General features: G+C 41.2%; 1 protein-coding gene across 2 annotated transcripts in view; it reads left to right on the forward strand.

The window, feature by feature from the left end:
* Positions 1-23,208, forward strand: part of LOC137344513 (acidic mammalian chitinase-like) — a 43,060-nt gene that overhangs the window by 15,975 nt on the left and 3,877 nt on the right. For both annotated transcript variants that reach the window (XM_068007548.1, XM_068007549.1), the window contains 10 exons: positions 3,190-3,273; positions 4,281-4,310; positions 4,397-4,598; positions 13,588-13,644; positions 14,126-14,291; positions 15,082-15,206; positions 17,029-17,155; positions 17,284-17,466; positions 18,411-18,527; positions 19,318-19,456. In XM_068007548.1, the coding sequence (XP_067863649.1) occupies positions 3,249-3,273; positions 4,281-4,310; positions 4,397-4,598; positions 13,588-13,644; positions 14,126-14,291; positions 15,082-15,206; positions 17,029-17,155; positions 17,284-17,466; positions 18,411-18,527; positions 19,318-19,456 (1,171 nt within the window). In that variant the 5' untranslated portion in view covers positions 3,190-3,248. The remainder of the gene's footprint in view (positions 1-3,189; positions 3,274-4,280; positions 4,311-4,396; positions 4,599-13,587; positions 13,645-14,125; positions 14,292-15,081; positions 15,207-17,028; positions 17,156-17,283; positions 17,467-18,410; positions 18,528-19,317; positions 19,457-23,208) is intronic.

Below are 23,208 nucleotides of genomic sequence, written 5' to 3' on the forward strand. Positions count from 1 at the left end.
TACGGTAGAGGACACTAAGAATATCCCAACACTGGACAAACAGGGGGGTCTGGGGGGGGGAGGAGCTAAATACGATTAAAATCACTAAGGAATTGGTACTCAGTAAATTAATGGGACTCAAGGCGGATAAATCCCCTGGACCTGATGGCTTACATCCGAGGGTCTTGGGGGAAGTGGCAGTAGGGATTGTGGATGCTTTGGTAGTAATTTTCCAAAATTCTCTGGACTCGGCAAAGGTCCCGGCAGATTGGAAAACTGCTAATGTAACACCCTTATTTAAAAAGGGTAGTAGGCAGAAGACTGGAAATTATAGACCAGTTAGCCTAACAGCTGTGGTGGGTAAAATTTTGGAGTCTATTATTAAGGAGACAGTAGTGGAACTATGGATAAACATAATTTAATAGGACAAAGTCAGCATGGCTTTATGAAGGGGAAGTCATGTCTGACAAATTTGCTTGAGTTCTTTGAGGACATAATGTACAGGGTGGATAAAGGGGAACCAGTGGACGTAGTGTATTTAGACTTCCAGAAGGCATTCGACAAGGTGCCACATAAAAGATTATTGCTCAAGATAAAGAATCACTGGATTGGGGGTAATATTCTGGCATGGGTGGAGGATTGGTTATCTAACAGGAAGCAGAGAGTTGGGATAAATGGTTCATTCTCGGACTGGCAACCAGTAGCCAGTGGTGTTCCGCAGGGGTCGGTGCTGGGTCCCCAACTCTTTACAATCTATATTAACGATTTGGAGGAGGGGACCGAGTGTAACATATCAAAGTTTGCAGATGACACAAAGATGGGAGGGAAAGCGGAGAGTGAGGAGGACATAAAAAACCTACATGGGGATATAGACAGGCTGGGTGAGTGGGCGGAGATTTGGCAGATGCAATACAATATTGGAAAATGTGAGGTTATGCACTTTGGCAGGAAAAATCAGAGAGCAAGTTATTGTCTTAATGGCGAGAAACTGGAAAGTACTGCAGTACAAAGGGATCTGGGGGTCCTAGTGCAAGAAAATCAAAAGTTAGTATGCAGGTGCAGCAGGTGATCAAGAAGGCCAATGGAATGTTGGCTTTTATTGCTAGGGGGATAGAATATAAAAACAGGGAGGTATTGCTGCAGTTATATAAGGTAATAGTGAGACTGCAGCTGGAATACTGCATACAGTTTTGGTGTCCACACTTAAGAAAAGACATACTTGCTCTCGAGGCAGTACAAAGAAGGTTCACTCGGTTAATCCCGGGGATGAGGGGGCGGCCATATGAGGAGAGGTTGAGTAGATTGGGACTCTACTCATTGGAGTTCAGAAGAATGAGAGGCGATCTTATTGAAACATATAAGATTGTGAAGGGGCTTGATCGGGTGGATGCGGTAAGGATGTTCCCAAGGAGAGGTGAAACTAGAACTAGGGGGCATAATCTTAGTTTTGAAAGAGCAGCCCCTTATTCTGAGATGAGGAGAATCTTCTTCACTCAGAGTTTAGTAGGTCTGTGGAATTTGCTGCCCCAGGAAGCTGTGGAAGCTACATCATTAAATAAATTTAAAACAGAAATAGACAGTTTCCTAGAAGTAAAGGGAATTAGGGGTTACGGGGAGCGGGCAGGAAATTGGACATGAATTTAGATTTGAGGTTAGGATCAGATCAGCCATGATCTTATTGAATGGCGGAGCAGGCTCGAGGGGCCGATTGGCCTACTCCTGCTCCTATTTCTTATGTTCTTATGTAACGTCAAATTGATAGCCTATAGACTTTACTCAATTATCTAAAGGGTAAGGAAGAAATTTCTCAGTCATATATATATATATATATATATTTAATTTTCATAAATTCACTTTGTCTTGCCTTATTTACTGCTTTGGCTCATTCAAATCTGATAAGCTGAATTAACGCCATCATAACACATCATTGTGCACTAAAAAGGCATTATAACATCCCCTTATATTAGGTGCTGAAGTCACATAAGAAACATAATCACTCCCAAAAATCCACTTTCCCTTCCACTCCATCATTTTGGTTCTGATCCTTCTCTGATTTGTGGGATATGTCCTCAGACTTGCCCAGCTCCATCTATTGGTTGCCTAATCTGCCTGGTTAGGTGACTCTACCACAAATTTGCCTCATCTTTTACTTGACAGCATGACTGGTATTAATACCTCACCTCAGACCTCAAAACCAGAACATAAGCAGGCTTGTGCCAGTGCCCTAAATTGAGATTTGTTTGGTGTACCTGGTGCACTGGCACCCTGACGGTCCTGGTTATCACCAAGACTTGTGCCTTTGTGGCCCATTATCTCGATATTCCCTGGCATCCTACATTTTATTTATCCACCATTTACTTGGCACTTGCATGTACCTCACCTTTAGCTTTACATGTGTTCTGTGCGCCTTGATTGGAATACTGTTAATTCATAACATTAATCAGGGCACTCTGGCTTAGAAATTTGGCCGAACTGCATCCGTTTTTCTGGCACTAAATGCCCTACAAAGCTCCCAATATGGCGACCAGGAAGCACGTGAACATTTCCGGTGGGAAATGCGCCGGGCACCATAATGGATGTTGTTGTTGTACTGGTGTCAGAAGTGCACGACGGGAATATTGAAAGGTCGAAATAATTTATTCAAATTAGGGTCTTGCATGTCTTGCAGGATCAGTTTTCGATTTTAGACTGGCCCAGCGCTTCACTCGTCACGTGCTGAACTCCCACAGCATAATGTGGCACTACCAGCAGGAAGGACCCCATACTTACCTGAACGTGGAGCGTAGAGCATTCCTGCTCCTCCCGATCCCACATTAAAAGAACATGGGCTGCTCCCCCTCCCCACCAATCCCTCACTTCAGCCCAGCCAGATCGACGGCTCCATTGTAATGAGACGCGAGGCCCAATATCGGGGGTGCCTCAGGAATCACCGTTCAGGCACAGGGATTGTGCTCTGTGTGTCCCCAGCAGCCCCCCTCCCCCAACTCCGAATTTCCAGGCCTTTGTTTTTGGTACAAAAGAGGTTTGGGATCGCAACGAAGGTCGACAATCTAGATGACATTGCAGAGGGAATAAAGTGTTATTCAAGAGAAGGTAAAGATAAAATTATGAATATAAGAACTATTATTTTTCCATTGTAAATAGTAGAAGGACCATTGTGACTGGTCCTTTTTTATTGATAAAGCTATTAACGTACGGAGTTTTTATCAGGAACGATAAGCTCAGTGTATAGAAGAGAGCGTTGAAGTCCACAACGCACCAGTTACAAGATGGCAAAGCTTCTACTTGGAACAGGTAAGCGTGTTTTGGCATTCAATTACATTTGATATTGTAGAATTTTTCAAAAGGTTCAGCTGCAGGAATTAAATGGCGAATAGAACAAATTCAAGTCTAATTAAAAAGAAATTGATTTTTTTCTGTTTTATCTGAAGATTTTTTTCATTGATAAAATGATGTCAAATGCATTTTTTGACCAAAATCAACGGCAATCCAAACAACACAACCCTATTAACCCCATTGGATTATCCACCTCCTGTTCTTCCACTAAATGCTCTGTGACGATACCATGCATCGATATGCTTGTGTTGTGATGCAAAATAACAACATGATACAAGCTTGCAGATGAACCAAAGTAGCTGTGTGTCAATTCTCGGGGTGCTACCTGCTTCAGTTTTTAACTAATTGTGAAGTTAATGAAATCAAATGTGGCCCAAGGCACAATTTTGAAATAGCCCAGGCTAATTTCCACCCCAGTGAGTCTGCAAATGGCAAAGGCATGGATGAGGGTTTCAGCGGAAGATGGGGTGAGGTAAGGTTGGAGCTGGACGATGTTACAGAGGTGGAAGTAGGCTGTCTTTGTGATGGAGAGGATATGAGGTTGGAAACTCAACTTGAGATTGATTGGATACGGGGTTGCGAGCAGTCTGGTTCAGCTTGAGACAATAGCCGGGAAATTGGTGGCAAAGTTGGGGACGGGGGCTGTAGAGGATGACTTTGGTCTTCCCAACGTTTAGCTGCAAAAAATTGAAGCTCATCCAAGACTGGTTGTTGGACAAGTTAAATGACAGTACAGAGGCTGTGGAGGGGTCAAAATAGGTGGTGGTGAGATAGAGCCGACTGTCATCAATATACATGTGGAAGCTGTCACTAAAGGGCAGCATAAAGGTGAGGAAAAGGATTGGGCCAGGGATAGATCCTTAGGGGTTCCTAACCACTCATATAATATCATCATTGTGTATCCTTGAACCTTTAAGCATATTTTGATCCTAATTCTAAAACTTATTCTATATTCTTTATTGCAGCGGTGGTCTTGCTGGCGTGCCTGGAACTGGGTGAGACTTTGTGCATTTCAAGCTTTTCTTTATTTAATGTAATGAGTAGAAGCACTGTCCTGATTTCCATTTCACTCCACTCACAGGCTCTGCCTACAGACTGGTTTGTTACTTTACAAACTGGTCTCAGTACAGACCAGGACTGGGGAAATTCAAGCCGGAGAATGTGGACCCTTGCTTGTGCACACACTTGGTCTATGCCTTTGCTGGGATGAGCAACAATGAAATCAAAACCATTGAATGGAACGATGTGACTCTCTACCACTCATTCAACGGCCTTAAAAACAAGTATACTTATACTATAAATATTAACAATGTATTTGAAATGCTTTACATCCATGTTATATTTTGTTTTATATCCCAAAATTCTGCCCATTTATGTGTAAATGTGACTTGACTGACCCAGCCAGAGAGGTGGTATATGGGTTGAATTGGGATATGCCGATTTGAATCTCACAGGCAGCGATGAGTCAATGCCCAATGGGCCTGACAATGCCTGATGCATATCATGATATCACCATGTCATGCCATGTTTAAAAAAAACACCCTATATTCACTTACGAATTCGAAACCCTTGAGCTGGCAGATCAAACTAACAAGTTTTTTTTTATTCATTCATGGGATGCGGGCATCGCTGGCAAGGCCATCCCTAATTGCCCTTGAGAAGGTGGTGGCGAGCAGCCTTCTTGAGCCGCTGCAGTCCGTGTAGTGAAGGTACTCTCGTGTGGTGAAGCTGTTTTAATGAGTGTGCAGCTACATTATACTTGCCATATGCACTAAATGTTTCACTTGCATCTGACATTCGGTGTACACTGATGCATGTGCAGACATGCGTGCCATACAAAGTGCAGTGTGTAGACATCTGCATGTGTACAGCGACACTGGGTTTTGGAGAAAGCTGGAACTCCCACTCTGTTCACCAACACAGGGCGAGTGAGATGGCATTATTTAATTGTTTCAGTCAGCTACAAAAGCGCAGATGAACTCATGTTTGTGCATATAAATATTTTCACCAAAAAGCTGCTGCTCCCCATTATTGTATCCCCAATTGTTAGTGATTTTGTCCCCCTGATTTTAGACTCCTCCCTTGCCACTTACCCCTCTCTGCCTTAGAGGACAACCAGTAAACCTGCTCCCAGGGCTCTGCTGGTGATGTTCACTGGAAGCTCCATGAATGTTGCCCAGGGAGATTTGTGAGAAAATGTTTCATTAGTAAAATAATGACCCAAGTGAGACTGGATTATTGCTTGTGAAACATCACTGCATGAACTCACATCCTATTTCCTGTGGCACATCGTGTTGGTTATTGTGTGCGCTACGCTGAGGTACTTTTCCTCAATTAAATTGTAAGGAGCAAAAGGAGAAAGCAGTAGGAAGATCAGGACAGCAATGATTTTCAGCAATTACTGAAGTGTTTTAAAGGAAGTAGGTGAGAATATGCCTTAACTATAATCTTCCAAAGTTCTCTTGATTCAGGAACCATTCCTTTAGATTGGAAAATTGCAGATGTCACTCCGCTATTTAAGAAAGGTGAGAGAGGGAAATCGTGGATTTATAGACCAGGTAGCCTAACATCTGTTATCGGGAAATCACTAGAGTCTATAATTAAGGATAGACTTGAGTCTATAATCAAGATTGAACACCTTGACCATTTTCAGCTGATCAGAGAGAGCCAGCATGGATTTGTAAAGGGTAGGTCATGCCTGACGAACCTGATTGAATTTTTTGAAGAGGTGACTAAAGTAGTGGACAGGGGAATGTCTATGGATGTTGTTTATATGGACGTCCAGAAGGCATTTGATAAATTCCCTCATAAGAGGCTGTTAGCTAAAGTTGAAGCTCATGGAATTGAGGGCGATTTATTGACCTGGTAGGAAATTGGCTGAGCGGCAGGAGTCAGAGAGTAGGGATAATGGGCACGTACTCAAATTGGCAGGATGTGACTGGTGGTGTCCCACAGGGATCTGTATTGGGGCCTCAACTATTCACTGTATTTATTAACAACTTAGATGACGGGATAGAGAGCCACATATCCAAGTTTGCTGATGACACAAAGATAGGCAGCATTGTTAGCAGTTTAGATGGAAGCATAAAAGTGCAGAGAGATATTAATAGATTAAATGAATGGGCAAAACCGTGACAAATGGATTTCAATGTAGGCAAGTGTGAGGTCATCCACTTTGGACGTAAAAAGCATAGATCAGTGTACTTTCTAAATGGTGAAAAACCCAAAACAGCGGAGGTCCAAAGAGACTTAGGGGGTTCATGTACATAAATCATTAAAATGCCATGGACAGGTACAGAAAATAATCAAAAAGGCTAATGGAATGTTGGCCTTTATATCTAGAGGACCAGAATACAAGGGGGTAGAAGTTATGCTACAGCAATACAAAACCCTGGTTCGACCACACCTGGAGTACTGTGTTCAGTTCTGGGTGCTGCACCTTAGGAAGGATATATTGGCCTTGGAGGGAGTGCAGCGTAGATTTACTAGATTTACCTGGACTCTGTTGAAACTTAACACTATACCAATGCACTAACACACTCAGACCAGTATCACAAAGGGAAAAGTTTTACTTTAATTGACTTGTATACAAGGGAAGTGCGCCCTCAAGCCATGGTTGAAGGCACAACTTCCTCGAGTCATTGAGACAGCTTAGCTTTATACAGTTAATTGTGTATGCCCACCTGTCGTAGAATATGGGCGTACACGTACATTCTTTATTGGTTCAGGTAGTTGGTCAATCAAGTAGTGAGCCTGCCCCCTCTGGACGTCCATAGCTCATTCCTATTTTGGCACGTAGGCCTCGTAGGCCTGAGCACACTTATACTCCCCACATTCCTGAGCTGGTTATCAGTAGGACTGAAGTAAGTCTCAAGGCCACATGGCCTCTCAAGAAACTGTATTCTCATTATATTTTATAGTCAGCAATACCCTTATCTGCTAGGGGGGCCAGACGGTACTCAGCACCTGCTCAGCCAACTTAATTATCAACATACCAAGGCTTAAACGTAATTACACAATTGTGTCTTTCTGTGTGTGTGTGCTGTAGCTACCCCATTATGTGAGCCAAAGAGTTAACATGGTCAAATATCCATCATGCATTTCTACATTAATATGGTCAAGTATCTCTTTATGCATTTCTACATTTCCCCCTTTTATCCTTTATAAAGGACAATATTCTAGTGGAGCACCACCTTAGTTAACCGTTCAAATTCTCCCTGCACCTCGTCTCCTCCCATCTCTACTTGTACCATTAAATTAGTGGGTGATATATTTGTACCCAAATTAGACATCATAGCACAGCAACATTTAAGTAAGCAATAAACTATAAGAATTATAATAACGAATATGACTAACCCTTGAACTGGAGAAGTCCCAATAGAACCCAGCCATGTTTCATCATTATGCCTTTGTACTCTTATCTCTTCTCAGGAACAGACTCCTTCTAAACATTTCTCAAGTAAGCTGGGAATGTCCTTGGTCAGCTAAACCTATCCATGTTAGTTTGAAAAGGGCTAACATAGTCAAATATCCCATGGTGCTTTATATTTTGTTTCCAGCCTAACTAGACTGAATGGTACCTTTCAGACTGTTTTATACCGGTGAATTGGGGTCCTCCCCTTTATATCCCTTAATCCAAATTTTATCCCTACAATATCCCCTTGGCTAAGTCCAAGATAGCCAACCTTTATCCGTCACCCATGGTTGCCCATAGGTATGCCCTGCTCAGTGTTGCCCTCTTGCAAGCACCATAGGCATCCCCTGAATTTTACATATGCAAGATGCTGTACCTCATCTTAACCAGGTTCCCTTCGTGTTGGCCACCAGTCCGGGTGGAAGAGAGGCAGAGCATCTGATAATCCTATCCAACTATGATGATAGGATTATCAGATGCTCTTTTACATGCACCTTACCCCAGCGGGTGCTACTCCCGGTACCATTAAGATGTGTTCTCACCCAGGCTCTGTTTTACTATCTTTGCCAAACCCTTCATCCTCTGCTTACATTTATTACATGCCATGAAAATCAAGAATCATATTGCAACAAACTGCACTACTAATACATGTGAAATTAATCTAATCTGAGGATGGATTTGTATATTCAGTCCCCAATTCCAGAGGTCATCCCACCAAGTGGTGACTTTAATTTGGTCAATGTCATGCTTAATGTTTTTATTGTCCTGTTGTAGGTTATAATAAACCTTCTGGGAGAGGCGTATCTCCATTCGCAATGCTTTCAAGTATTTAGGCAACAGGGGTGTCAGATACCCAAATGTGTCCTGATATCCTTTTAAGTCCTTTTTGACATCCTCAGAAACTTGTAAGGTGGTGAGGTTATGCCGGTGTATCTCTACCAGTTCCTCGGGTCCAATCCGAACCGGGACTTCAGGAATGGAGCAGAACTCTGGACTTAAAATATCACAAGTTAGATTGGCATATTTAAACGTTTTCAAATTAGTTGTAACACAGTATTCGCCCTTTCCGGCATATGCCACTTGAGTGGGTTTTAGATCCGCCTCTAGGGCCTCCATGGTACAGTTAATATCCTGATTGGTACCGGTATTGTTAAACCCACACTGTGCTTCTGGGCTGTGTCCAATACTGTGTGGACATACAGTGACAGAATGTCTAGTAACATATCCCTCTAATTTTGTTCCAGCCAAATTCCCTTTAATTTTTTTTTACAGCATATGGTAACATATTGTGATGGGATATGTGCATTCCGTCCTTCACTACCCCAATATTCTGTACTTGTTACACCTCTCGTCCCTGGGTTTCGGGTGCCATCACCAGTATTACTAGTACCAACCCTAGGAGCCCTCCTCCGTCAGGTTTACACTCCACTTGAGTGGGGTACACCCGCACCATTGCCCTGAATTGGCAAGGGGTGATGTTCTTGTTTGCTAACAGCCGCTTGGAGGTACCATCTCCAACATGCCCACAGGTCAGGTTCACCCTCAGTTTATTGATTTGTTATCCATAAGGGCACTTCCCCTGCCTGTATCTGGGCTAGGTTCTCTCGTGTCTGTTCCACAATCCAGTTACCATATGTACTGCAGATGTCATTAGCAGCCGCCTGCTAAGATACATTATATTCCTCTTTTATTAATTTATTAATGGTTTGGGCATGTGTTTCTAGCACTGTAGCTATCTTTTGCAAATGTATGGTCAGCATTTGATCCTCAGACAATTCCTTATCTGTATTTTCATTTATTTTTTTTAATATATATTTAATGCGAGACCCTATATCTCTGACCCTTTTGATCTAACGTTGCCAAATCAATGGTGTTAACAACTGAGGCACCCGTATTAAAGGCAGTTGCTATATCACTTATCACAGATCTTTTACGTCTCCACATTTCCCTGTGTCAGTACACAGCTCAAGTAATGGACTTCTAATTGTCCAATCTATGCTTTCTCTTCATACGATTTGTTTTACATTCCTTTCTTATCAATTGTTTTTTACTGTAGCATTGTCTGTGTGGAAACTTATATCTCAGTCAATTGTAGCCTTTGGCATTTCCGAGTAATTGGGTCAATTTTAATAGCATAACCTATACCAATTGTTACCTCATGTTCACTTGTGTTCTGGGCAAGCCTCAGACAGTTCTCAACCGACTGCGTCATTTCTATCTGTTTGAACTGCTCTTGGCACGACAGTCTGGCTTCTTGGGATGGAAGGGGTTAACATTAACTGTCTCTCGTGGTAGCAGTAATTTGATACTTCTCCCTCTGAGATTAAGTTTCCATATTCCACCCCACCCCGCCAGACACTCAGCAAATTGATTTTGGCTTCAAATTTTCTCCTCACACAGGTTTGACTGATATTTTTTTCACTTCTCACATTAGTGGATTGCTTTACACTATATATTTTGCACACTATTTTTGAGATTTGTTTTAATCATAGTGTTTTCTCCAATGTTTCTTATTAACCAACTTGTTTTAATCATAGATAAAACTGTTGGACTATAACCTGGTGTTGTAAGATTCCTTACATTTGTCAACCCCAGTCCATCACCGGCGTCTCAACATCATAAATTAATTTGATCTTCGAAGCATTTTTGTGCTATTGTGATCGATTCTTCCCCTACCCCTTAAGGTTTTTTACAAGCAAGAAATAACTAACCCTTATTTCCGTATTGCTGAAGTTAAGAGTTTGGACTGCACTAGTTTTTTTTAAGATGTTGGTCTGATACCTTTGTAGTCACAGCATTCTGAAGGTGGAAAGAGCAGGTGCTGTTTAAACAGTTTTAAACAGTTTTATTGTCTCTTGATAAAAACAATGATTTTTGTGAATTGTGAAGGGAGACACCCTCTTTCTTCAGGGTGCATGGTGAGGATCCTTGAATCCTCCTCCCCTGAGGGAATAAAAAAAAGACGGCGATAATGATCATATTGGATTTTAATTGTCGTCTGAAGGATAAGATTAGGGAAAAGGCTGTTTGCAAAGCTAAAGCAGAGTCTGAAAAGAAAGTAAAGAAGCTGTAAGCAAACAAGTTGGTGAATAAGAAACATTGGAGAAAACAGTATGATTAAAACAAATCTCAAAAATAGTGTGCAAAATATATAGTGTAAAGCAATCCACAAATGTGAGAAGTGAAAAAAATATCAATCAAACTGCTGGACTATAACCTGGTGTTGTAAGATTCCTTAAATTAATTTATAACCAGAGATCATCCTGCAACTGTAACTTGTAATTCTTTAAAGCTGCACTTTATCTTTTCTTTTACAATTAAACCTCATTTTGTCAATTATTTTATATAAATGCAAAGGTTGTTGCTTGGTGAATTGAAAACAGATGTCGGTGTCCTTGGAAGGGGTTAACTTCTGTTTCAGAAACAAAACAACGGAGCCAGATATCAGATTCACGCAGTGTTCTCAGCCTACGTCAACGTAATTTTCACAAATTCTTTTTTAAAAAAAAAATTCATACCGGGAAATAACATCTCCCATCGTACATTTTAGTTTATAGTTAGTCTAGTATTTCCAGATTGTTGTGATCAACTTTTGTTTAGGTCCCCCTCAATTTCTAATTGCTTCGTAAGTTTTATAATTTGCTGTCCATTTCATTTTTTTTCACATACTTTTAATGGGTATGATTATAACCAACTCTCCGAGCTGTTCCAGCTTTCCGACTTTTCCTATCACGGTGATACCAGATAGCTTTTCTTTTGTCCCGTTATTTTTTTTTGAACCTTTCTTCTTTAACCACAGCCAATCACAAGATAAAAATTCAAAATGCCAATTTTTTTGTGTGTGAAGATCCCATGTCTGGAATTTGACATGCTCACATTTTATAAGAACCAGAATTTAATAGGTCACTTAACCTCAATAACTCCAATTTTAATTCAGCAATCTCAGAATTAAACACAAGACAAAACAGATACATTACACAAAAGAGGAAAACACGTAAGACGCAGTAAGACGGGGGCGTGGCCCACAACACCAACAGAAAACACTCACAATAAGGACAGGCTTTTTAAAGAGACAGTACAAAAGAACACATTCTGCAGTTATTATCCCTCCCTTTTTTTAAAAATCATTTATCCTTCATCTGTGATTACACAACAATCAAGGCCTATCTTAACTATCTTATATACCTTAACACTATGTGAGGTAAATTATAATTTCACACTGTTGGGAATTGTTAACGCGACATCAACACCAGCCTGCGTTTGTCGCCACTACAGACTTGTAATTTCACACTTTTCCGAATTACGCAACATCTAGTCTGCGCTTGTCCAAATTACAACCTCACACTTAAAATTTTTTACACAAGTCCATAACCTGGTTACCTCTCTCTTTTCCTGACGCCTTTTTCTTTTCCACTAGCAGCTGACCATCTGTTGGTCCCATACAGCAGCCTCAACGTCACTCTAGTAATCACCGGTATCACAGATCTACTCCGTTACTACAACACCGCAGCTGACAATATCGAGTAATCTGACAAGTTCCTTTTCCCCTTGTCTATACAAAACAAATTTCCTATGATCGCCTTCCAATTCCTAAAGGCAAACAGAAGAATTAGTTGCGTCAGTTAATGCGTATACTTATCAATCGCAGTGTGTCTGGGTTCGTACAGACAACATGTGTCCGTACTTACCGGGGATCACAAGCGATCTCGGTGGAACCTCCAAGAAACTGTCGAAACTTAACACTATACCAATGCACTAACACACTCAGACCAGTATCACAAAGAGAAAAGTTTTACTTTAATTGACTTGTAGACAAGGGAAGTGCGCCCTCAAGCCATGGTTGAAGGCACAACTTCCTCGAGTCATTGAGACAGCTTAGGTTTATACAGTTAATTGTGTACGCCCACCTGTCGTAGAATATGGGCGTACACGTACATTCTTTATTGGTTCAGGTGGTTGGTCAATCAAGTAGTGAGCCTGCCCCCTCTGGACGTCCATAGCTCATTCCTATTTTGGCACGTAGGCCTCGTAGGCCTGAGCACACTTATACTCCCCACATTCCTGAGCTGGTTATCAGTAGGACTGAAGTCAGTCTCAAGGCCACATGGCCTCTCAAGAAACTGTATTCTCATTATATTTTATAGTCAGCAATACTCTTATCTGCTAGGGGGGCCAGACGGTACTAAGCACCTGCTCAGCCAACTTAATTATCAACATACCAAGGCTTAAACGTAATTACACAATTGTGTCTTTCTGTGTGTGTGTGTGCTGTAGCTACCCCATTATGTGAGCCAAAGAGTTAACATGGTCAAATATCCATCATGCATTTCTACATTAATATGGTCAAGTATCTCTTTATGCATTTCTACAACTCCAAGGGTTAAATTACGAGGCGAGATTACACAAACTGGGGTCGTATTCCCTGGAATTTAGAAGATTAAGAGGTGATTCAATCGAAGTTTTAAGATATTAAGGGGAACTTAGTTCTCATGGTTGAGGTGTCCAGGATTAGGGGACATAGCCTAAAAATTAGAGCCAGGACTTTCAGGAGTGAAGTTAGGAAACACTTCTACACGCACAGGGTGGTAGAAGTTTGGAACTCCCTTCCGCAAACAGCAGTTGATGATAGCTCAATTGTTAATTTTAAATCTGAGATTGATAGATTTTTGTTAACTAAAGGTATTAAGGGATATGGGGCTGAGGCGAGTAAATGGAGTTAGGTCATAGATCAGCAATGATCTCATTGAACGGTGGAATGGGCTCGAGGGGCTAATTGGCCTACTCCTGTTCCTATGTTATAAAATGCATTTGCTTATGTTAATTATTCTGAAAGCACACTTTGTTCAATTTTACAACAGAAATGGAAACCTTAAGACCCTTCTGTCCGTCGGAGGTTGGAACTTTGGAACTCAGAAGTAAGATGGAAATGTTTTATTTGGGTATTGGGTGAAAAGTGTCTCTTTTCAAATTGCTCGTGATGTAGAATGAACTGGTGCCAAACAGATATTTTGGAAATGATAACCCTGTAGTTTTGGATAAATATATGAGATTAACTCATAATATTTGTTTTAATGAGTGTACTGTGACTAAGCTGAGCGACCTGTAAAATGTAATTGAAACAATATTTATGGGCTGATATCTATCTGAAAGGAGAGATCGCCTCATTTTCAGAAAGAATAATTTCCAATTAATACTCCCAGTGAAGATTGAAAGAATTGATTATCAAGAGCAGCAACAATGCAACATATATCAGTTATATTAATGTAAATTATTGTTGGTTTCCGGTTATATTTTGAAATTTTAAAAGTTGAAGCTCTCAAAGATACAGGCTGAAATTAATAAAACCAAAATACATCTTTTCTGATGATTTTTGTTTCACATTTTACTCTGCTCCAGGTTCAGTGCCATGGTTTCCACAGCAGCAAATCGCCAAACGTTCATAAAGTCTGTGATTAGCTTCCTGCGCGGTTATGGGTTTGATGGTTTGGACATAGACTGGGAGTATCCCGGGTCAAGAGGAAGTCCCCCAATAGACAAGAAGCTTTACACTACGTTGGCACAGGTAGGACCAAATTCATTTAATAAGATCCTTACTAGCTAAAGTAAAACAACTTTCAAACTCTTCCTGTGTGGAGGCGCCGCTGCAAATATTAGCACAGTCCCAGAGACTATCTGTGCTAACTTCTGAAAGACAATATTCGACACCCACAGATTAACAGTCTTTCTATGTTGGCTGCTTCTTATCCATTTTGACTGATCTCTTGTTCCAACTTTTAGTTCTTTTGTTTTTCAGTTGATGCTGGCTCAGTCTGGTCTTTTTTTTCATTCTTTCTGGTTCTCACTTGTTCAACAGTTGGTTTTCAGGCTTCAGCTGGTGATTACTCCCTCCAACTGCTTTTGTTTCTGAGTGTCTGTCTGTCTTCCTTCCATTGATATGGTGTCACTCTTTTACTAATCTGCAATTTGTTCCTTTCCATCACTTTAAAACTCCTCTCAAGGTCCTCACCAAGGACAGATCTAAAAAACAGTTTTGAAGAATTCTTGAAATATGAAAATGGAATGTTCATACAAGAAATTTATGAATTTACTGAGCAAATTAGTTTAATAGCAGTTTCATTAAACACTGTGATAAAAATGTTTGTTCAGATGCTGTGTAATAACTGCTATCCATCTAGGCTCCACTTCAGCCTGGTTCTACATCTGGCTATACCCTTGTATTAGACATATTATTGTGCTACAGTTGGCCAATGGATACATTTTATAAAGCCTAAAAATTCTTTAGTCAGTATTTGAAAGCCTCCATTTGAGTGGATCAGTTGCTAAGAGAAACTTTATTCACTTTCAACTTTCAGGAAACGATGGCAGCCTTCGAAGCCGAGGGGAAAAGTTCTGGAAGACCAAGACTGTTGCTCTCACTTGCCGTTGCCGGTGGGAAGAATAACATTGATTCTGGCTATGAGGTTCCTCAGCTTGGAAAGTGAGTATCCACTTCAGTCCTACAGGACTTTCTATGTGGCGAAATCAATTTGTCATGCTTCCTTGATAGTTCAGCAAGTTTAACTAGTTAGCAGCTGAGCCATACAGACCTGGAAAGTCCCAGGTTCCATCTCTATTGTCATGAGATATTTTATATCCATCTGAGAGGGCAAACATTGGCATAACATCTCATCTGAAGGCCACCACCTCTAACAGTGCAACACTCCTTCACACTTGCACTGTAGTGTCATCCAAGATTACATACTGAAGCCTCTGGAGTAGGGCTTGAACCCATAACCTTCTAACACGTGTGCAACCACTGAGACAAGGCTGATATTCTGAGTGTTGTTCTGTTGAATGGCTCAATTCATGTTATAAACCACAAGAGTGAAGCTTAAGTGCTTCCAGGACATTATAGCAGTTCGTAAATAAATTCCATCTGAGCTACTCAATTTTTTCTATCTATACTAAAATTAATTTATCACTTTATTATTTATTTTTGCATCTCAGGTTTTTTAAACATATCACATTGTATTGACATTCCTTCTGTCAATAATTTTAGTACAGAATGTGATTTCCTGTTTTGAATTCAAAGTGGCCTTTTTGTTCATATCATTGACAGGAGGAATGTCACCTTATATTCTCAGTAAAGCAAAAATGATGTTGATGGCTGTTAAAAACAGAACTGCAATTACACTGAACGAAGAATGGAAAAGGTTATTAGGAATAATCCTGACACATGAATAACAGGTTTTGATAATAAGGAAATTATTTTATGGTTTGAAAGCACTATAATAATGGATTTAAAGGTATGTCTAAATGACGTCGCAATTGTCCCCACATTAAGATTCCCTTTTCAATCATCTTACAGTCTCTAGTTCTTTGATATTGTATTCTCTTTGAGATCCCATTCTGGTCTGAGCTGTTGGGCCATGATCTAAAAAAGATATGGCACAGATCAAGTTGTACAGTGCTCTGGGCAGACCGTACCTTGAGTACTATATCCAGCTCTGGTCACCGTGTCACACAGGAGACATTCCAGCAATGGGGGCAGTGCAGAAAAGAGTCATGAGGTTGCTCCCTAGTGTAAAAGGCCCCTCCCATTGGTCCATGACAATTGCATCAGGGTTCTAAAACGGCGGTATGACCCCAATTTAAGAATCTAAATAAGGCTCCTGCTTGTTTCAGGTAGGAGGCCTGCTCAAAAATCGAGTCAGGTAGGCTTCAGACTTTTCATTTGCCTACCATCCCATTTTCCAGCCTAAATTGGGTGGCAGGCTTAAAAAATCGGCCCCAAATTTGTTACAAACTATAGAAAAATAGTTTCTCAGCTGTGGCTCAGTGGTAGCACATCCTCTGAGTTAGGTGGTTGTAAGTTCAAGCCCCACTCGAAGACTTGAGCGCATAATCTCAGCTGACATCCAGTGCAGTACTGAGGGAGCACCGCACTGCCGTCTTTCACGTGAGATGTTAAACTGAGGCCCCTTCTGCTCTCTCACATGGATTTAAAAAGTCCCATGGAACTATTCGAGGAAGAGTTCTCCCAGTGTTCTGGCCACCGTTAACCCCTCAGCCAACATCACTAAATCAGTTTAATTGGTCATTTATCTCATTACAACCGCTGCCACACTTCATAAGTAACTCATCAACTGTGAAGCGCTTTGGGATGTACTGAGGCCGTGAAAGGCACTATTTAATTGCAAGTTCTTTCCTTGTTTTTTCCTTTAGTTTCAGGTGTCTGAGCTCCTTTGCGTAATCATACAGGTGATTAACAATCATTTTAGTAAACAAGATATCAGTGTAACTCAAATCTTTTCTCATAGAGTCGTGGACCTTCTCAATGTGATGACGTATGATTTCTTTGGTCCCTGGAGTCATGTCACTGGAGAAAATAGCCCTCTTTATCCTCTCCCAAATTCCCAAGGCACGACTAACCTGTACTTTAATGTGGTAAGTGTTCATGAAAACTGAATCCTATAATAGTTATTATTTCCATTTACAAAAAGGTAATTACGTTTTACCAGATGTTTTACAAAGTCCTTCTGGCATGAACATGAATGTGAATGCTTTCTCTGTAGAACTATGCAATGAAATATTGGAAACAACTGGGAGCTCCAGAAGAGAAACTGAATGTTGGAATGCCTACATATGGCCATACCTTCAGACTGAGCTCATCCAACACTGGGATTGGAGCACCAGCAGGAGGTGCTGGACCAGCTGGACCGTACACCAGACAGGCTGGATTTTTGGCCTATTATGAGGTATTGATACTGATGCAGTTTCTTTATTCTTTAATATCTTCAACCAAAATAAACCTCTGTATATTTACTGTAAGAACATCAGCATTATTGCAATTATAGGAACCTCCTGAGGTTGATTAAGTAACATAGATTAATGTATCTTAAAAGCCTGTGATACCTTTGTGCTGTTTAAGTAATGGAAGAATCTGCAATGGCCCTATTTAAAATATTGGCAGTGCATTTTGATATACTTGGCAAAGATACCCTCATCAGATTATCTCTCCGAAGCATGAAATGCTACTGCTTCTGTATACACCACAATGCATAGCATGGCTCAGCTTAGGTGCCGAAGGAACAGGGGCTCAAACATGTGTCTTCAAACTCTGATGTACCCCCTCCATCATTGGAAGGTATTTGACTATCTCACTCTGGCCATTGTTGTCAGTCCCAGAAAATATTCCCCCCACCCCCAAACAGGAACATCCAGGGTTTTATTTACAATGATTACAGTTAATCCTTACCGGTTTGTATCCCAACTTCTTGCACTAATTCCTCACTGACGGAATGGGTAAGGAAGCTGGTGCTGATGCCACCTCTTCAGCCAGTCTCTTTACCACACCTGTGAGTAAAATCCAGGTGCCTCCTTGGCTCCTCCAATGCCTCAGATTGGGAACTTGAGGAATCAAGTTTAATAAAAAGTAGTGCCACTTATGAAAATCTGAGGACATTTCTGAGCATTTGCTATTACCATATTCAGAATATGAATGAAAATAGTTTTAAGCAGCAATCGAAAAGAACAGTGCTTCATGTTTCAGGATTGTATTTGAAAGAAAATGATAGCTGAATAAAACGAACAATCCACAAATGATGTGAAAAATGTTGTTAACATACCAATGGAGCACTACAAACCATTGATAATTTGTGACCATAATGGCTTGTACCCTAATGTCTCCCTCTTCTGACAGATCTGCACATTTTTGAAAGGTGCCACCGTGAAATGGGATGCTCCACAGAAGGTTCCCTATGCCTATAAAGGACCTGAATGGGTTGGATATGACAATCTGCAAAGCTATGGAATTAAGGTATCTTCCATAAATTCTGATGTGCTACATTTTTTATTTGTTGCTTTGATGCATTATTTATTGTAAAAGGCAACTAGCTTGTGACAATAAACATTAGAATCATGTTATGTTGATCAAATGAATAACTGGAACACACATTCCCTGTCGTCACACCATTACACATAGAATGCTTGGAGCATTCTGTGGTGACAAGGCTTCTGCATTTTTGTAAAAAGTATCCAACATTGTTCTTACATTCTGAGCCTCAAGTTAGGTTACAGAAAACTGCCATTGAGATGACAGAATGAAAACAGTTCATTCATGCACCAAATGCCTGCTGAATTAACTAATTGAGTGGCTTTTATTTTAAGCTGGATGAGATGTCTTTTTTGAAGTGTTTTTACCACAGCTTTTATTTCTGATTTTGTCCCTTACACAAAGATATTGGGAGAAGTTCATATTTCTGCCAAATCACCTCTTTGTACCCAAAATACAATCAATGACAGAAGTAAAGACCAGTTTCTGAAATGGCTCTCTTCAGAGGTACTAATACAGCAATATCAATGATATTTGGAATATTTGCTTTTATAGTCATTACAGAAAATATTTCCCTGTCCCCTCGTCCATTACAACATTTGAATGAAGCAGTATTGACACGGAGGTAACAGTGGACCTTTGGGCATTTCCACAAGTTTAGAAGGATGTTTTTATATTCAGCTGTGGTGCTTTGTGGATCTTAGTTTTATTTGTGGAGTAAAAATTGCTTGCAAACAAGGATTTGTGAAATAAATTTGTGCACAATGTCTTCCAGATCGATTGGCTGAAACAAAACAACTATGGAGGAGCTGCAGTGTGGGATCTTGCTCTGGATGATTTCACTGGTGATTTCTGCAATGAGGGACCTTATCCTCTCATTAACAAACTGCACACCGGGCTTGGAATTTCTGCAGGTAAATGTCAGGATTCTTTATAATTGGAGCTGATTACTTGTTGTTTAGCACAAAGTCATCAAACAAAATTCCAGAAAGGAAATGGGTGACCGCCAGGCAGAGTAAAAGGACTAGGCAGGTAGAGCAGGAGTCCCCTGCGGCCATCTCCCTCTCAAACAGATATTCTGCTTTAGACACTGTTGGGGGAGATGGCTTATCAGGGGAATGCAACAAGAGCCAGGTTCGGGGCACCACGGGTGGCTCTGCTGCACAGGAGGGGAGGAAGAAGAGTGGCACTGCTATAGTGATCGGGGATTCAATTGTAAGGGGAACAGATAGGCATTTCTGCGGCCGCAAACGTGACTCCAGGATGGTTTGTTGCCTCCCTGGTGCTAGGGTCAAGGATGTCACGGAGCGGCTGCAGGGCATTCTGGAGGGGGAGGGTGAACAGCCATTAGTCCTGGTCCATATTGGTACCAACGACATAGGTAAAAAAAGGGATGAGGTCCTGCAAGGCGAATTTAAGGAGTTAGGAGATAAATTAAAAAGCAGGACTTCAAAGGTAGTGATCTCAGGATTACTACCGGTGCCACGTGCTAGTGAGTATAGGAACAGGAGAATAGACAGGATGAATGCGTGGCTGCAGGGATGGTGTAGGAGGGAGGGATTTAGATTCCTGGGACATTGGGGAAGGTGGGACCTGTACAAGCGTGACGGGTTACACCCGAGCAGGACCGGGACCAATGTCCTCGCAGGGGTATTTGCTAGTGCTGTTGGGGAAGGTTTAAACTAGAGTGGCAGGGGGATGGGAATCTGAGCGGGGAGTCAGAAGGGAATAAAATTGAGAGCAGCAAGAGAGGGGAAGACCCAGGGGAAATCTACAATACAAATAGTACAAACAGTTGTTCAAGAACAAGTGAAAGGGAAAAGCGTCGAGCAGCAGAAAGAAAGTGTACTTTAGACATGACAGATAAAATAAAATCTAGAAGGCTTAAGGCGATTAACCCAGCATCAAAGCTGTGGCAGGGGATTGCGAAACTGAGCAGGGAGACAGAGGAAAGCATGTCAGGAAGGGACAGAAGGTATGGAGTAAAAGGTAAAGTGTTAAAAAAGGAAAAAGCAGGAACTAAGTGTCACAAAACATATTTGAAAGTTCTTTATCTGAATGCACGTAGCATTCGTAAGGGGAGCTGGGGTGGCTATGTTAATAAAGGAACGAATCACTGTAATACAGGGACTAAGGATCAGGATAATGAAACAGTTTGGGTAGAGATAAGGAATAATAAGGGGAAAAAAACACTAGTGGGCGTAGCATGTAGGCCTCCTAATAGTTGCAACTCTGCTGGAAGAAATATTAATCAGGAAATAGTCAGGGCATGTAATAAGGGAACAGCTATAATTATGGGGGATTTTAACTATCATATTAACTGGACAAATCAAATTTGGCAGGGCATCCTTGAGGAAGAGTTTATTGAGTGTATTCGGGATGGATTTCTTGAGCAGTATGTAACTGATCCTACAAGGGGGCAAGCAACCTTGGACCTGGTCCTGTGTAATGAGCCAGGATTAATTAATAATGTCCTAGTTAAGGATCCCCTTGGAATGAGTGACCATAACATGGTTACATTCCATATCCAATTAGAGGGTGAGAAGGTTGGTTCTCAAATAAGTGTACTGAGCTTGAATAAAGGAGACTATGATGGTATGAGAGCGGAATGGATTAAAGTGGACTGGGAAAATAGATTAAAGGGTAAGACGGTACATGAGCAGTAGTGTTCATTCAAGGAGTTATTTTACAACTTTCAAAAAATATATATTCCACTGAGGAAAAAAGGGTGTAAAAGAAATGACAGCCATCCGTGGCTAAGTAAAGAAATTAAGGATAGTATCCGACTAAAAACAAGGACATATAAGGTAGCCAAACTTAGTGGGAGGATAGAAGATTGGGAAGTCTTCAAAAGACAGCAAAAAGTAACTAAAGGATTGATTAAGAAAGGGAAGATAGATTATGAAAATAAATTAGCAAAAAGTATAAAAACAGATAGCAAGAGTTTCTACAGTTATATAAAAAGAAAAAGGGTGGCTAAGGCAAACGTAGGTCCCTTAGGATGAGACCGGGAAATTAATGGTGGGAAACATGGAGATTGCAAAAATGCTGAACAAATATTTTGTTTCAGTCTTTACAGTAGAGGACACAAAGAATATCCCAACACTGGACAAACAGGGGGCTCTGGGGGGTGGGGGGGAGGAGCTAAATACGATTAAAATCACTCAGGAGATGGTACTCAGTAAAATAATGGGACTCAAGGCGGATAAATCCCCTGGACCTGATGGCTTATATCCTAGGGTCTTGAGGGAAGTGGCAGTAGGGATTGTGGATGCTTTGGTAATAATTTTCCAAAATTCTCTGGACTCGGCAAAGGTCCCGGCAGATTGGAAAACTGCTAATGTAACACCCTTATTTAAAAAGGGTAGTAGGCAGAAGGCTGGAAATTATAGGCCAGTTAGCCTAACATCTGTGGTGGGTAAAATTTTGGAGTCTATTATTAAGGAGACAGTAGCGGAACATTTGGATAAACATAATTTAATAGGACAAAGTCAGCATGGATTTACGAAGGGGAAGTCATGTCTTACAAATTTGCTTGAGTTCTTTGAGGACATAACGTACAGGGTGGATAAAGGGTAACCAGTGGACGTAGTGTATTTAGACTTCCAGAAGGCATTCGACAAGGTGCCACATAAAGGATTATTGCTCAAGATAAAGAATCACTGGATTGGGGGTAATATTCTGGCATGGGTGGAGGATTGGTTATCTAACAGGAAGCAGAGAGTTGGGATAAATGGTTCATTCTCGGACTGGCAACCAGTAGCCAGTGGTGTTCCGCAGGGGTCGGTGCTGGGTCCCCAACTCTTTACAATCTATATTAACGATTTGGAGGAGGGGACCGAGTGTAACATATCAAAGTTTGCAGATGATACAAAGATGGGAGGGAAAGTGGAGAGTGAGGAGGACATAAAAAACCTACAGGGGAATATAGACAGGCTGGGTGAGTGGGCAGAGATTTGGCAGATGCAATACAATATTGGAAAATGTGAGGTTATGCACTTTGGCAGGAAAAATCAGAGAGCAAGTTATTATCTTAATGGCGAGAAACTGGAAAGTACTGCAGTACAAAGGGATCTGGGGGTCCGAGTGCAAGAAAATCCAAAAGTTAGTATGCAGGTGCAGCTGGTGATCAAGAAGGCCAACGGAATGTTGGCTTTTATTGCTAGGGGGATAGAATATAAAAACAGGGAGGTATTGGTGAGACCGCAGCTGGAATACTGCATACAGTTTTGGTGTCCATACTTAAGAAAAGACATACTTACTCTCGAGGCAGTACAAAGAAGGTTCACTCGGTTAATCCCGGGGATGAGGGGGCGGACATATGAGGAGAGGTTGAGTGGATTGGGACTCTACTCATTGGAGTTCAGAAGAATGAGAGGCGATCTTATTGAAACATATAAGATTGTGAAGGGGCTTGATCGGGTGGATGCGGTAAAGATGTTCCCAAGGATGGGTGAAACTAGAACGAGGGGGCATAATCTTAGAATAAGGGGCTGCTCTTTCAAAACTGAGATGAGGAGAAACTTCTTCACTCAGAGGGTAGTAGGTCTGTGGAATTTGCTGCCCCAGGAAGCTGTGGAAGTTACATCATTAAATAAATTTAAAACAGAAATGGACAGTTTCCTAGAAGTAAAGGGAATTAGGGGTTACGGGGAGCGGGCAGGAA

The sequence above is a fragment of the Heptranchias perlo genome, chromosome 27 (genome assembly GCF_035084215.1).
Source record: "Heptranchias perlo isolate sHepPer1 chromosome 27, sHepPer1.hap1, whole genome shotgun sequence".
NCBI lineage: Eukaryota > Metazoa > Chordata > Chondrichthyes > Hexanchiformes > Hexanchidae > Heptranchias > Heptranchias perlo.